The sequence below is a fragment of the Apteryx rowi genome, unplaced genomic scaffold, assembly GCF_003343035.1.
Source record: "Apteryx rowi isolate R43461 unplaced genomic scaffold, aptRow1 scaffold_7, whole genome shotgun sequence".
NCBI lineage: Eukaryota > Metazoa > Chordata > Aves > Apterygiformes > Apterygidae > Apteryx > Apteryx rowi.
In genome coordinates, this window is record NW_020450982.1 from 821,714 (window position 1) to 835,737 (window position 14,024).

The 14,024-nt window shown below is 43.2% G+C and overlaps 1 protein-coding gene across 3 annotated transcripts in view; it reads left to right on the forward strand.

Annotated features, from left to right (window-relative positions):
* Positions 1 to 5,093, forward strand: part of SLC1A7 (solute carrier family 1 member 7) — a 58,375-nt gene extending 53,282 nt beyond the window's left edge. For 2 of the 3 annotated variants that reach the window (XM_026086830.1, XM_026086832.1), the window contains 2 exons: positions 1,561 to 1,660; positions 3,941 to 5,093. In XM_026086830.1, the coding sequence (XP_025942615.1) occupies positions 1,561 to 1,660; positions 3,941 to 4,177 (337 nt within the window). In that variant the 3' untranslated portion in view covers positions 4,178 to 5,093. Of the gene's footprint in view, positions 1 to 1,560; positions 1,661 to 3,768; positions 3,790 to 3,940 lie in introns of all 3 variants that reach the window. The other variant, XM_026086831.1, reaches the window with a different exon arrangement.
* The last annotated feature ends 8,931 nt before the right edge of the window (positions 5,094 to 14,024 follow it).

A 14,024-nucleotide genomic window follows, 5' to 3' on the forward strand; every position in this document is an offset into this window, starting at 1 on the left:
TTTGAATAAAAAAAAAAAAAAAAAAAAATCAACATCTGATGATCAACTAAGGGAAAAAAAACCCAACACACTATGAAGTCTGTGTGTAACAGGAACATCTATCAATATGCACTATAACAGTATTTGTCCCTACCTCACCTGTGGAAATCTTCCTCAAGGCGAAACCCAAAATCAGAACAGCAGGGATCAGAAAAATGGATTCAGCAAACAAGTGTAGAATGGGGTCCTAGATCCGGCAAACATGTCTAGGTCTTGGCTATCAAATATTATCAGTGAAGTTACTTGCAATTACATGTACAATTTGGATAACTGCATGCAAAGAACTATTAGTGCAGAAACTGTTCGTGCTAATTAAGTATGCAATTTCATCAATATTTGCAGGTATAGAATACATGCCTGAAATATATGGGGGAAAAAAAATCAGCACACAGTTTAGATTTTGTTCTATATTAAGGTACATGATCTGAAGTCTGAGCACTGTTGATATTGGATTGTCATTCTCTTTAATAAGCCAAACATCTGGAGATTTTTGAATCTCAGTTTTATAACCCACATTTAAAAATTAAGTTACCAATAGGACACAGTTTTCAGATGTGTATGTTTTTCTTGGAAGGGACTTAGTATATACTATTTCAGACTTACAAGCTATGTAGTCTACTGAAATCTCATCAATTTTAACTAATAGATTACAAGTAGCTTTGAGTGTAACACCTATCTATGACAACCACTAACTTTTGTGGATTTACAGTCAATTTTTTATAGATTTATTTTTTTAAATGGTGATGGGTAGAGGACTTAAACGAGCAGATATGGTCCCTTATGAACTAATGAATCAGTGAAACTGATTATATACGAAGTACTGTCAAACATACAAAGCTAAACTGGAAAAAAAAAAGTAATTGAAAATGAAAAATCTTTGAGACACTGGTAGCCATAACAAACAAAGCTTTTTCAGAAATGAACATAATTTAGATATGGTCACTGCCTGCATAGTTTGTAAGTGTAGTTATTCAGCAATCTTCTGAAAAGCTGTAAATTGTATTCTGCAAATTCCAGCAACACAACAGTCTTCTTAACTAGCACTTTGGTTGCTGAGATTGTAGGACTGGGCCCTTAATAGCTGATTCGAGGTACCGGTTGTACTGGCTGCCCTCTACTTTGAGTCAAGACATTTGCAGCAACAGCCTTCCACATCAGGCAATAGTGCTGGACCTTAACACAAAAACTCGGGTGCAAATGCAATCTTGATCTGCTGTGGCAAACATCGGAAGTGCTGAATCGGTTTACACTTGTAGGGAGGCAGAGCTGCTCCACTTAACTCAGCTACAAATTGAGATATGTGGCAGCACAGGGCACAGAGCACGCAACAGGCTGGAAATCCCAACTAGGCAGCTAAGTCACTGGTGGCTTTCCTATTCCAAACTCCTTACTTCCATTTCTAAACTAGTTAGCTCATAAAAATACAGCCAAAATGGCTTTCAGCTATAAATACTGCAGTGATGAAGGCATGGACAGGTACTGCAAGAGCCAGCGACTTACCAGCACTGTTTCATTTGCCAGAGACAGGTTTAGAACGATGATCAACGTCCTGGGAGATGCCCTGGCGGCTGGGATCATGGCCCACATCTGCCGGAAGGAGTTCATCAAGGATGGTGAAGAGGTAACAGCATCATGACCTCAGTGTGCCAGTGTGAGCCTTATCGCGCCAAAGAACCCGTGYGCTGTTGACCTCCTGCATTTGTTGCATCTGGTTTGTAAAAGGTGTTTCAGATGCAGGACAGAACTGGGCGATGCGCTGCCTAACCAGGTGGGGTGGAGGGGTCCTTTTCCAGGAGGTCATGCACAAAGCCCCTCAGATTCAAGCCTCTAGCTTTTTAGGAACCTGATGCAAAAGCCTCCTGCATGGAGCCATTTAGCAGAAACAGGTGTGTAGTCACATGCTCCTACAGCCAACGGGAGGCTGGGGTGCTAAGCTCCCCCAAGGAGCAGCGCTGCCTCTGTCCCTGTTCTGGCRTCTGCCAGGCAGCTGTATCTGCCAGAGCGGGGCTTGGAGCAGGGCAGGAGCAGCCCCACAGTCCTGCCAACACACAAGGTGCTGGAATGGCGAGTCCCACAGTCAGCAGCCAAGATGTGACAGGCCTGTAYGGGGTCCTGCTTCCGAAATGTGACCAACAACATTGCGGGGTGGCAAATGTCCTTGAGTATTTCCATGTGCAGGGGGAGGTAAAAGTATCTGTAAGTGTGTTTATGCATAAGCTCACAACAAAAGCAGCTACCCTGGGCATTTCAGGCCATTATTTTAGCAATAATTTGAAGCCACTAGTGCAATAATTTTCCTCTGGACTACCACAAACCCATTGCTCCTTTCAAGACTTCTTTCTCAGGCATCCTCCTGCCTTCTGCAGTGAATACAAGCCCCTCCTTTGTCTTTGTTTTTCCTTCTCTATATTATATTCCCTACACCACATACACCTCCAAATTCTGCCCCTGCCTACCTCCTCTCCCATGCTTTTTTTCCTTCTTTCTTGGCATGCATCAGTCAGTCKTTCCTTATACCTGACACTGCCCCTCGTACTCTTCCTTCAGATCCCTCCCTGCAGGAGGTTCCTGCCCTGCCTCCATAAGCCCATCGCGCTTGGAGGTGCTAATCCCCAACCATTTCAGCTAACAGCAGACCCACACTGGCTTTCTTCCACAGGGACAGGATATTTCATACAGAAAAGGGTCTTCACAGGAACTAATCTCCACGAGGCATACTTCACTCCTGTGTGTTATCTTACTCAGTATAATAGCAAAGTTTTACTTCTGTTATTACTTCTCCCATTTTACAGCCAGTCTTTCCAGTAAATCCCACTCTCATGCCTTCCTGGAACATCCATTTAAAATTCCAACTCTTTCAAGTTTTATATAGAAAGAAAGACTCTGAGGTACTCAGCACCTGCAGTAATTACTAATGAAAGGGTTAGGCCTGAATACATTGACTACGTATATAGCCAATTACAAAAACTGAGTCTACAACCTAATGGCAAGGTATGTCATCGGTCACAAAGCCAGAAGTGTAGCCTGGCTCCCTGCAAACACAGGCCTTCTGATGTTTTATTGCTGTATTTAGAGCTCAGTCCTGGAGCGGAGCATTCAGATTTCGGCAGCCTTCACTCAAGAGATGTTTCAAGACTATAAAATCCCTCCTAAGGGATTATTTAGTCATCTGTGATGATATTTTTTTCTTTGCATCATGCTCAATAATTGTATTAAAATATACCATTAGTCTGCCATGCGTTTTGGCTGCGTAATTCATGGAGTTAGTAATGTAAACCCAAAGGCCAAATTTTCTCAGCTGCAAGCCAACCTCTTCTCTCTGCCAGTATTTACGTCTTATTTTCCCCATCAGAACTTCTGGTTTGACTTAAAGGGCACTTCAATATATAACTTATGAATCAGTCAATAAAATCCTCTTTATGTCTTTTGAGGAAGCACAAACTGCAAAGACAGGTGTGAGCTCATCAGGTTAGAAGAAAGGCAGAAGGTGGCATCAGATGACTAACTGGTCTATGTAATAGTGCTCAAAAGCAAGCACTGCTCAAAGCTCAGCATACTGGTTATTAAGAGTCCGTATTGCTTAAACCTGGTCCAGAGATTCTGGTCTTTATTTACACTACTTATATCACTTTAATGATGCAAACAGTTATTACTGTGGGTATAAGTTAAATTACTGTTGTGACAGAATTTGCATTTTTAGAGACCTAGAGTCTCTTCCACTTCACCCAGATGGTACAAAGATGCCTCAGTGTACATGAGAAACAGGTCCTGGCAGTCTATGGAAGCCCTAGATAATTCTGGTGAATGTAAAGCAGAGCACAAGCTGTCAAAGTAAAGATTTCTTTACTGTGGTGTACAGCGAACAGTGGCAGTATTCCAAATCTTAATGCTTTTCACCCAGGTGCCATTGATCGGTGAATCTAAGCCTCTTAACGTCCATCAGATTGTGGCTTGCCAGCGAAACGGCTGCGTGAAGACCATGAACGAGTCTCACGGACCGGAAACAGGGAAGGGGTTTCAGCACCACATACCTGTACAAGTGGAGCAAGAAGAGAGTCCAGCGGAGAATCACACGAAGAAATCCAACAGTAAGGACCACTGCACTATTGAAATTAATGAACTAGAAACGAATGTGTAACTGCTGCACTTGGTGGTATCTCATACCCAGGGACCTGATACCCAATCTCTGCCTCACAGCTGGAAGAGGGACTCTTTGCCTTGAACAGAAAAAGGTGGAATTATGGCCACTCTGCTTGTACTGGAGCTAGGCGACCAGCTGTGAACGTCAGGAAAGGCACACGGCTTGCGAGAGACACGGGCTTCTTTAGGTGGAAGATTTTAATGCTGAGAAATTAACTGACGGACAACTTCTCTTTTACCTCTGCACAAACTCATTTGACTCCAAACGTAGTATTTGACACTCCTTTTGTTTTTTTAAAATTTTTTTATTTGACCCTTTTTGATTTTCTAAAAAAGCCTTTTTTTGTGAATCTCAGTAATTATGAACGCAGTATTTATATAGATTTTCTGCTGTGTGAAAACATTTCACCTAAACTGCTGAAGATGCTAATTTTGTCTAATATTTGCTAAATAAAGAGTTCGTTCTTAATTCTAGAAGAGCAGTAAGAGAAATCACGCTGATTTCCTGATCTCAAGGTTTTATATGTATTACTAAGTAACACTTCAAACTGAGGGGAAGCAAAATACTCATTTTTGCAAGAAAACATGTTAAGTTAATTCTGATGGGCAGCCTTCAGAGACAGGCACTCAGGTGTGATACGTAATGCAGAATTCCTAGGCCATTGCAGAGCACAGTTTGCCTTCCAAGTGCCGGATTTATTAACCTTTTTTTAACCTAACTCTTCAGTAGAGTCAGTACCATGCACACGCGGTGGCAGAGGCAATGTTAACCCTAAGCCACGAGCACTGGTGCTAACGTGTCCTCTCCTGTAACCTGTAGGCTGTTGTACTGTAAATATGTATAAACTGAAAGCTCAAGCTCTTGAACCATACGCTTCATCTGAAGGGCAGACTGAACACAAACTGGAAGCTAAGGCTGATGAGTAATATTTGGGTTTTGTGGGGAGTTTGCTGTGGAAACTGGCCTGTTATTCTTCATAATTCAGTACATTGAAATTACTTTCTTTCAACTGTCTGCTGAATCTTTCAGTTACAATAACATCTGCTGAGTTTGTTTCCAATGTCTGTGCTAGAGAACATTTTCAATAAACCTGCCATTGCAAAAACAGGCTGTCTGTGTGCTTCTACTACTAGTGTTGTCTTATTTCTCTGCCAAAAAGGATGATGGAAGTGAGGAGAAGTTTTCAAAAGCTGAGGGTTGATGCACAGATTGCGTACTAGTTCATGCCAGTTACGTTTAGCTACTTGTGGCCAATCAGTTCCAGATAACGTGGCTGGTGCTACAATATGTTGCTCCCATAGGAAAAACAAGCCAGACAAAAAAGACAATTTCTGCACCGGCCAGAAAAAGAAGGGCTTCACACACATGATAACAGTTTTACTGCGATGTGCATATTCACCTCTTCTTTGAAGGATCCTGTTCGGACTATTTCTCTTGCTATGCCCTAATTGGTTGCCACAGGCGGCTGTAATGCAGGTAGCTCAAATTTCAAACAGTAAAGCTGGAAAAGAACAAATACATCTTATTGCCACAGGTATCCAGTCCAAATGATTTTGCTTGTGAGTGGCAGAGGCCTGACCTCGTGACTGGCATTTTTCATTTGTTCAGTCATTTAGGGACAGTTTTTGTCACAGGGCAGCAGTTGCTTGCCACCAGGGCTAGTGAGAATTGCAGATTTTTCCAATGCATGGATACAACCGGTACGGCTGCGTGGATGCTACACAAGAGCGAGAGAGGCCTCTGTCGAGTTTCGCTGCCACTGTGCCCTCTGCCTTTCGCCACTTTGCTCTGCGCAAACACTGTGGCCTGCAGCCCAYACTTGATACCTAAGCTACCACTTTTGCATTATTCATAGCTGTTCAGACAGTTGCCCAGGACTCAAGGCAATGATTTTCCAATGGAAAGAGGTCCAACTTTAATGGAAATGATGTATTCCTTTGAAAACGCATACAGTTGGTAACTATTTTCACGATTTGATCCAAGTGATGACAGCAAGGACAGTCCACAAAGAATAAAGATGACCTGAAAATACTCAGAACAGTTTGCTTCTGAAACAGTCCTAGAACAGACCTGCTCCACAGGGCACCATCGAAACAACGAGTGATTTTGCAAACCTGAGACCGCTCCATGGATGGCTCTGAACGGGCAGAGGCACTGGCTGACAAATACAGCAGCTGATACCTATATCTGAGCAGCACTGGCAGCTCCAGGATGTCCTCCTTCATCCTGCCCCAGTCGTTCTTCCTCCCTGCACTGCCTCCGCTCCTCTCCCAGCTCTACAGACCCAATTATGTGGGAGGCCAGATGGAGAATCGCGTCAGGAGTATTTTTAATTCAGACCAGTTCTCATATGTTCTCAGTGCAGTCTTGACAGCCAGTTGCGTCACCTCAAGCGTCAAGGGGTGACGCAGGCGCCAAGAACAAGCAGCCAGGGAGGAAACAGCACAGGTGCCTGCGGAGAGGGCAGGATCTCTGCACGTTGACTCTGCCCACACACCATGCCAAGGTGCCCCGGTTTGCCAAGCAGAAAGTGCTGCTAGCCTTCGCACCATCCTCTCCTTCAGCCACATGCAGCCTTCGGCTAACTACTAAGTGCAAATCCTTCTGCCTGCTGCCCAGAGGTGTCTTACCTCGTCTGACACTTGACCCCTGCTCTCAGGACGATCCTGTGCACACAGCTGCTCTGCACCCGCCAGTACTGCTCCCGTCAGTAAAGCGCAAGGAGGGCTGATGTATGTTGACAAGTTTCCCATCTAGGGAACTCAGAAATCACCTCCAAAACAAGCTTTTCAAAAAGTATCTTCTTCCTCACATAACCTTGGCCTAGCGCAGGAGATTCTTCTTTTTTTGCTCCACAACGTAGCCACAACAAACACTGACACCTGAACTGACGCTATCTCCAGAAGTTTTGAGGAATAGCAGCTTAGTGGTATCTCAAAAAGATCTAAGCCAAGTCCAGTGCTAAGAAATTATTTGACTTCTGTAAAGTGAATTTCATGAGATAAAACATCAAAGTGCAGAGGAAGAAGCCAGCTGCRCTACACAAGACCTACACAATGATGAACAACAAAGTTTTGCCCTTTATACGCTCTCAATTTGGCAGGTGGGGAATGGGGAAGTCTCACATGTAATGACACATTTTAATGGAGTCAACAGGCAGGAAGGGTATTTTAAAATTAACCTTCTGCATCCAAACCCTATTCATAGACTGTTGAAGTGAATTATTTTTTTACATTACGTTGCTGGCATCTTTAAAATTCAGCTTTTATACCAGTACGTGCCTCCCATTCACTCCAAAAATGACAGCAGCCATAACTTACCATTACCTCGGTGAGACACTGCAGTTGCTTGGAGCTACTGTTTGGTGTCGCACATTTTGATAATACGCACTCTTTTCAGAGCAGGTTTATTTTCCATCAGTCCTGTCTAGGGCCTTACACCAAGGCTGCAGCTGCAATGAGAAGCAGGTAAGAAGAAGGCAGTGGGCCACTTTCTCACCTGATCTTTATCATTGGCAGTATCAAATGCTGCTAACTAGAGGATTACAGCACTTCAGTCCCTCGTTCTGGTAAATACGCCTTGCTTAGCATAGTGTGACCTTGACAGGAGCAGCTGACTGCTGCTACAGTCGCTCTGCACTAAGAACCCGAGACCCCGCCACGGGAAGGGAAACACCAAGGTTATGGTGATGCCCGCTGTGAGCTTTTCCCCAAGGTAGCTCTTTGCTGCGTCTCACGGTGCTTGCGGTCAAGCAGCCTGACACGTGGTGCAGTTACGCTAGCGATGGGTTCCTTTGCACATTTGTGTGTATGAATCTGTTCACGTTTTCCAGCTAAGCATCGCACTTCTGTCCAGCTAAAATAATGAAGTTGTCGACTGTAAGTTACAGTGCAAGTTTTGCATTGGTGAATATGTTTCTCCTGCCTTCAGTGCACAAAAGCAAGCATGTGAGCCTCGTATTCTCAAAACATTTACACAAAAATCAATCGCTAATTACAACAACCTGCATGGAAGAAATTCAAGTATATGTGGAAAGAAAACATTTCTTAACCGGCAATATTCAGCAGTATTTTGAAGTTGCCTTTAAATTTAGCCATTTAAAGTATACCCAAGAGTCACCAGTGGAGGGTGTTGAGCAGGAAGAGAAGGAGGTTAAGCAGAAGGGTATGCTATACAATGGCAGAAATAATATGGGAAATAACCTGAATTAATACATGCTTATCAGAGACACTAGCTTTATGCTGGTTAATTTGCACCACTGTTGTGGCATAAAACATCATCAAAGAGATTTAAAACAGGCTCTTGAGGATTTTGCCGATGCCAAGGAAGTGTTGAGTTGCTGTAACAGATCCTCATGCAAGAACCAGAAGTGGGGGAAGGGGACACTGAGGTATCCCGCTGCCCTGACTGCCGAAGAAACACCCAAGAGCTTTTGACAGCCRACCTAACATACACAACTTCATGGTACTAATGCAGTTACTCATATTCTCAGCTACTCTTAATTGATGTCACTTAACTGGCTTAATTGCAGCTAAGCTTATTTGTATCACCTGAATATCTATTCCAAATACAAATAAGATGGTCTAAATAATTAGCTGAAATATAAAGTCCTACAAAAAGACTCCCTCCATGCTATACAAGCAATTCTAATTTAGAAAATACAGCAACACGGCAATACCACCATCTGATGAGCTCTCTCTTTCAGTTCTACAACAAACATTAACATTAATCTTAGTCCCTTTTAACAACAGCAGAACTGCCAGCCAGCCAGAYGGATAGCTTTGAAACGACCTCCGACTTTTCTACTTTCCATAAAAACAGGGTAACTGCTAACAGAAGGTGGTTGATGTGTGCAAGGAAAATGTGTAACCTGGGAACTGAATTGAATCTGAAAAACTCAGGCTGCCTTTGATCTTGCACATGTGAAGTACTCCTATGGCCATGCCTGCACTGAAAGCCAGGTGCATTTTTACATCAAGACGGCTATTTTGCATTACAGCCACAGTGGCAATGAGGACCGGGTGGTTTTCCCCTCCAGGCACTAACCTGGCTGAGCCCAGGCTCACAGCCCTCCAGCTGAGGGCTAAATACAGTGAGGACACAAAGCAGCGCAGGTTTTTCCACAAGGATGCTACTGCTGCCTAGCTTGATGTGGTGGAGCACACTTTTTTGCAATATTAATGGCTGGAAAAAAATCTGACTTTGGACTGTCCAAAAAAAGAGGCTACAGAATAGACAAATTTAAGGGTGAGATGTAAATGAACTGCATGTTAAATTTCTCACGTTAGCCTATGATTTCACAAACAATTAAGGAGGCAATATGTGCCCAAAATTGCATTCCCCACTTTGAGCATACTGACTGATATAAGAGGGTTCGTCCCACATAACCTAAAATGGAAGAGATCAATAAAACAGGAAGGATGGTCTTGCTTTAGTTYAATTCATTACTCGCTGCTCCAGACTTCCCACGTGATCGTGGGCAAGTGATCACAAGAATGCAGGATTTGTTTCTCATCTAAAACAGAGAAAAAGTCATTTTCTAATTCAACAGGGTGTTGCGTGGCAAGGATAAATCAGTTAAAGACTGAGACTGTTACGCAACACATTAATGGGGACTCATATGATTACCTTGGATTATCCCTTTCCATCTCCCTGAAAGCACGGGATCGCCACCCAGAGCATTCACAGGAGGCCYCTGTTGTCAGTGACAAAAACTCTGATTTCATCATTTATAAACCACTAACGGTTGCTTCTCCATCGCCTAGAAGATGATGCATGGGAATGGGTTTGGCAGAGCTGAGACTATAAAATATTTCAGATATTTTACAGGCCTTAAAACTGAAAACACGGCCMTCTGTCGCTGAGAGAGTGGTATTTTGGAGAAGGGATAAAGAAGGCTTCGGGAAGACAAGACGGTGAGTCTTGCTAGGGGTAGCTGAGATGGAGAGTGTTTAGCCACCTCTTGCCCCGCATTAGAGTYGAACCTCTTCTGTCTTTGCTGGCTCAAAGSTGAGAGGGCACCAGGAGCTGGGAGCCGCAGGCATGAGCAAGCCAGTCCTCTCCTCRCACAGCTTCTGCCTGCGAGCCGCTACTAAAGAGAAAGCAGACGGGTTCGCAGGTATCCGCAGGTGGCTCTGACCCACCGGTCATCACCCCTTTACAGCTAATTCTTGGGCCACCTCTCACTCACAGAAAACTACAGGAATAGATTATGCATTTAACTCTTTTCCTTCTCGTATTTGTGATATGATGAGACTTGTCTGTATTCCTACAAAGTTTTTGGTGCCAAAGCGTCCTGTCCTGCCTTCCAAACTAKCAGCGAGGCATGAGCCCCGCACAACAAGCAAGCGTTGTTGCTGAAGTGTTTTTGATCATAACAAAACCTAGACTTCCCGTGCCACTGGGAATTACGGATGTGCTCAGGACAGATGGGTTTTGCATTTCAGGTACCACCATGAGAGTTTTTCTTCTGTAAGGTTCAGGGTTCTGCAGCTACTTCTTTAAAAGCAGTTTTCTTTCACATTTCATTTAGGAATGAAATATATGTTTCTATGTGTCTGCRCGCAAATACTAACTGAAAGCCAGAATCTAACCCATCACATGAAACTTACYGCAGTTAATTGTTGCATTTGAACTTTCCTAATAAGGATATAATCTCTCTAGCTTTTTTTTTTTCCCCCAAAGAAGGATATTTTAATAGGATGGAAAAAGCAGGGGAAGCAAAATAAGAAGTGTTTTATGTTCAGTGATATATCACATTACATCGGCTGCAAATAGTGTATGGGCTAGATGGCAAAACCAAAAGAAAAAAACGCTTGACCTTGAGATGTTTCATTATGATTTCACTGCTTCTAGTGGTTTTATTGGGTTTTACCACTAGGCTATTAAAAACATGTGGAAATTACACAGAACTAAGTCAAACTAAGTATTTTCAACTCTGGTCTTCCATCTTCTTTTCCATTTAAATACTTTAAATAGTTCTTTTATTTTTCATGGATTTTCTTGCAAACAAAGTGCAGAGATTTGTGAAGCCCCTAGTTTATTAATAGTTTACTCAGTAAAAGGATGCTCTTTGTTTTAGAATAAATCATCCAATCTTCTCTTTTTTAATAGAAGAAAATATTTCTCTGGCATGAAATCCTTCCTAACCAAATGTGTGGGGAGAAAGGAGTCAAAACGGACAGGAGGTTTTGCATCCAAAACTGTGGTTGGACCCAGCTCTAGCAGAAAGCTTGGCAAGGAGTCGCAGAGCTCTCCTCTGCTGGATAGGTTTTCCACAGCGACTTGGCTTGTTCTGAATTGCTGTTTTCTCACTGGTGCTGTGCTTAGGACTAAAGGAAGGTTTCATACTGTACTTTTTGCTCAGATGATCTGCAGCTCTCCAGAAGAACTTGCCCACAAGGTATTGGAGGATTATYAGCATCGCAGAGGTTTTGGTCCTACCCTCTCTGTGAAGCTGGTGGGAAGCACCCAAGTGAGAACTCTCCTGTCTTTAGCGCATCAGGAAAATGTTTTGGGTTTTATCCTACTGCTGCAGTTGAGTTTAATAGCCCTAGTAGAGAGGATCACCACAAACAAGGGGAGAGGTCTGGAGCACTATRTAAATAATCAAAGTTAATTTTAATTCCGTAGAAAAGAAAAACCCTAGGTAAAAATTTTTTAAAACAAATTTCTTGGACTGTCAACAAATATGCAATTATATCCTAAGTAATAAAAGCATGAGACTCGTATTCATTCCTTGTCTGCAGCTGGAGCTGAGAATATAGTAAATCAATTGGAATTTTTGATCAAAACCAACATTCCTGACAGCATCATAATCATATGCTAAAACCAGACTCTGGAACTACCAKGGGGAAAACTCTGAGAGTCTGCACAGTTGTTCACTAAAACTGCGTTAGCCTGTTTCAAACCCGCTTGAGGAGGGGCTGCTTTGCTGACCGACTGTTTAATGACCTTGGACACTACTGAAGAATTTTTGTGGGAACACTTCATAAAGTCGATTATCAGGACACATTTATCACCCCGTGCCTCCACGTGCACCTCGCAGCTGGCTGCCTTTACAGTGGCGTGAATCAGAGCTGCAGGGCACACCAAGATTTTCCTCATTAAAGGAAACCAAGTTCTCCAGGGAATTTACTCACTGCTCTTACATTAGCAGCATAATAAAGCAGTGACACTGGCCCCCATAAATTAATCCCATTAGAAAAGCAATGCCTGGAATAAACAAGGATAAATTCACATCATACAAACCCTAAATTTTCAGGATAATCGTTCCCAGACCCAGCGAAAAAGACTCACCACTATCACAGCATAGAGTGAGAGCAGTTAACAGGCCATGAGGCATTCCACCGTAATTAATATTCAGGCCACTTTCTGCTTAATCACCACGTCTTCTGGATGGCCTAGTCATACGTAGGTTGCCTGCCTCAAAAACGAGTGAATCGTGTAAGTTTTCCAGGAAACTGCTCCCCATCAAAAATATTATCTGTAAATTATGTAAAAATATTATTGTAAATTTTTACTTATTCATAAGCAAAATCAATAAAAATATCTCATAAACACGGTAATGTGGTAAACCAAGCTCTTGCCCAGCYGGTTGTGGCTCTTCTTCCCAGGGGCAGACAAGCGTTGCTCGCCTTTATCGTGAAGGTTATCTAGCAAGGAAGTAACGGAGYGTAAGGCAGGTTAATGAGGCAGGTGGCTACCCATAACATTTCTTTCTTCTATCTCCAAGAAAGGAGGAAAAATCCTCCAAGTCCCCAAAGCAGCTTTTCTTTTTCTTTCTTTCTTTCTTTCTTTTGGAGGAGGAGGGTGGTCGCTCTCTCCGCACCCTGCAGAGGACGCGGGCAAAGCCGGGCTGCCGAGACACCGCATTGCTCGCTGGCACCAGCAGCGATGGGTTCCCRCCACAGATCCCCCCACCTAGTCAGGGATTTCCCCAAACTCAYTTTTCCTTAGAAGAGCATCTCCCTTTTGTGCAAAGCTTCTACTTTACCTTAAGCCCCAAATATTCCAGCTGGGGAAGGACGACGCTGYGGGGCCGGGCAGCGAAGCTTCAGGGCACCTTCACGGCAGGGCCAAGGCACTTCGCCAGCCCCAGACCTGGAGCTGCCAGTTGCCTAAGAAGTTTGATGCTGTAAGTATGACCTTGACATTTTGGCGCCTGAACAGCATCCAAGACACCAGGCTCTCAAGCAGTTCAAAGGGAGTCTGGGGCATCTGACTTCTCTTGAGATCACAGTGTAAGAGATYCAAGTTTAAAGATAATCAAAGGGTTGCATATAAAACTGTACAATCTACAAATTCTCAACTTATTTCAGAATACAAGAAGTTGGTTGTTTCACTGAAGACTAGCAAAGCTGCCACCGGGGTTTGCAGGGGATGGGACAATTGATTTAAGCCATGTTCTGTAAACATTTTGCAAATAAATCTATTCCAAAAGTCAGCTGGAAGGGTATTCTATCACTCAGCTGCATACCTGGTATTCAAAAATGTGTTTTCTTGTAATTATTTAGGGCTAGGCTTTTGTTTTGTTCAGGAAGTAACCTTTCCTTCTATGATCCATGACCGTGTTGAATGGCCTAAGTTGGGAACTGGCAACTTGAAATTGCTGTTATGTGCTACAGAAACCAAAAGGGAGAGTGTGGAACCAGATCTTCTCCAGCAAGAAAAACAGCTGGTGAAAAATTAAGCCAACTATGTCTGCAAGTAAATCCTGGAACACAGTATGCAAAACAACATGTGTTTAACCAGAAATTCTCATAAGAATAAACCATTTCCTCAGGCTGATTAGCTAGCTCAGATGAAGAACATAATCAAACAGGAACCTTGCAGTCCAGGTACC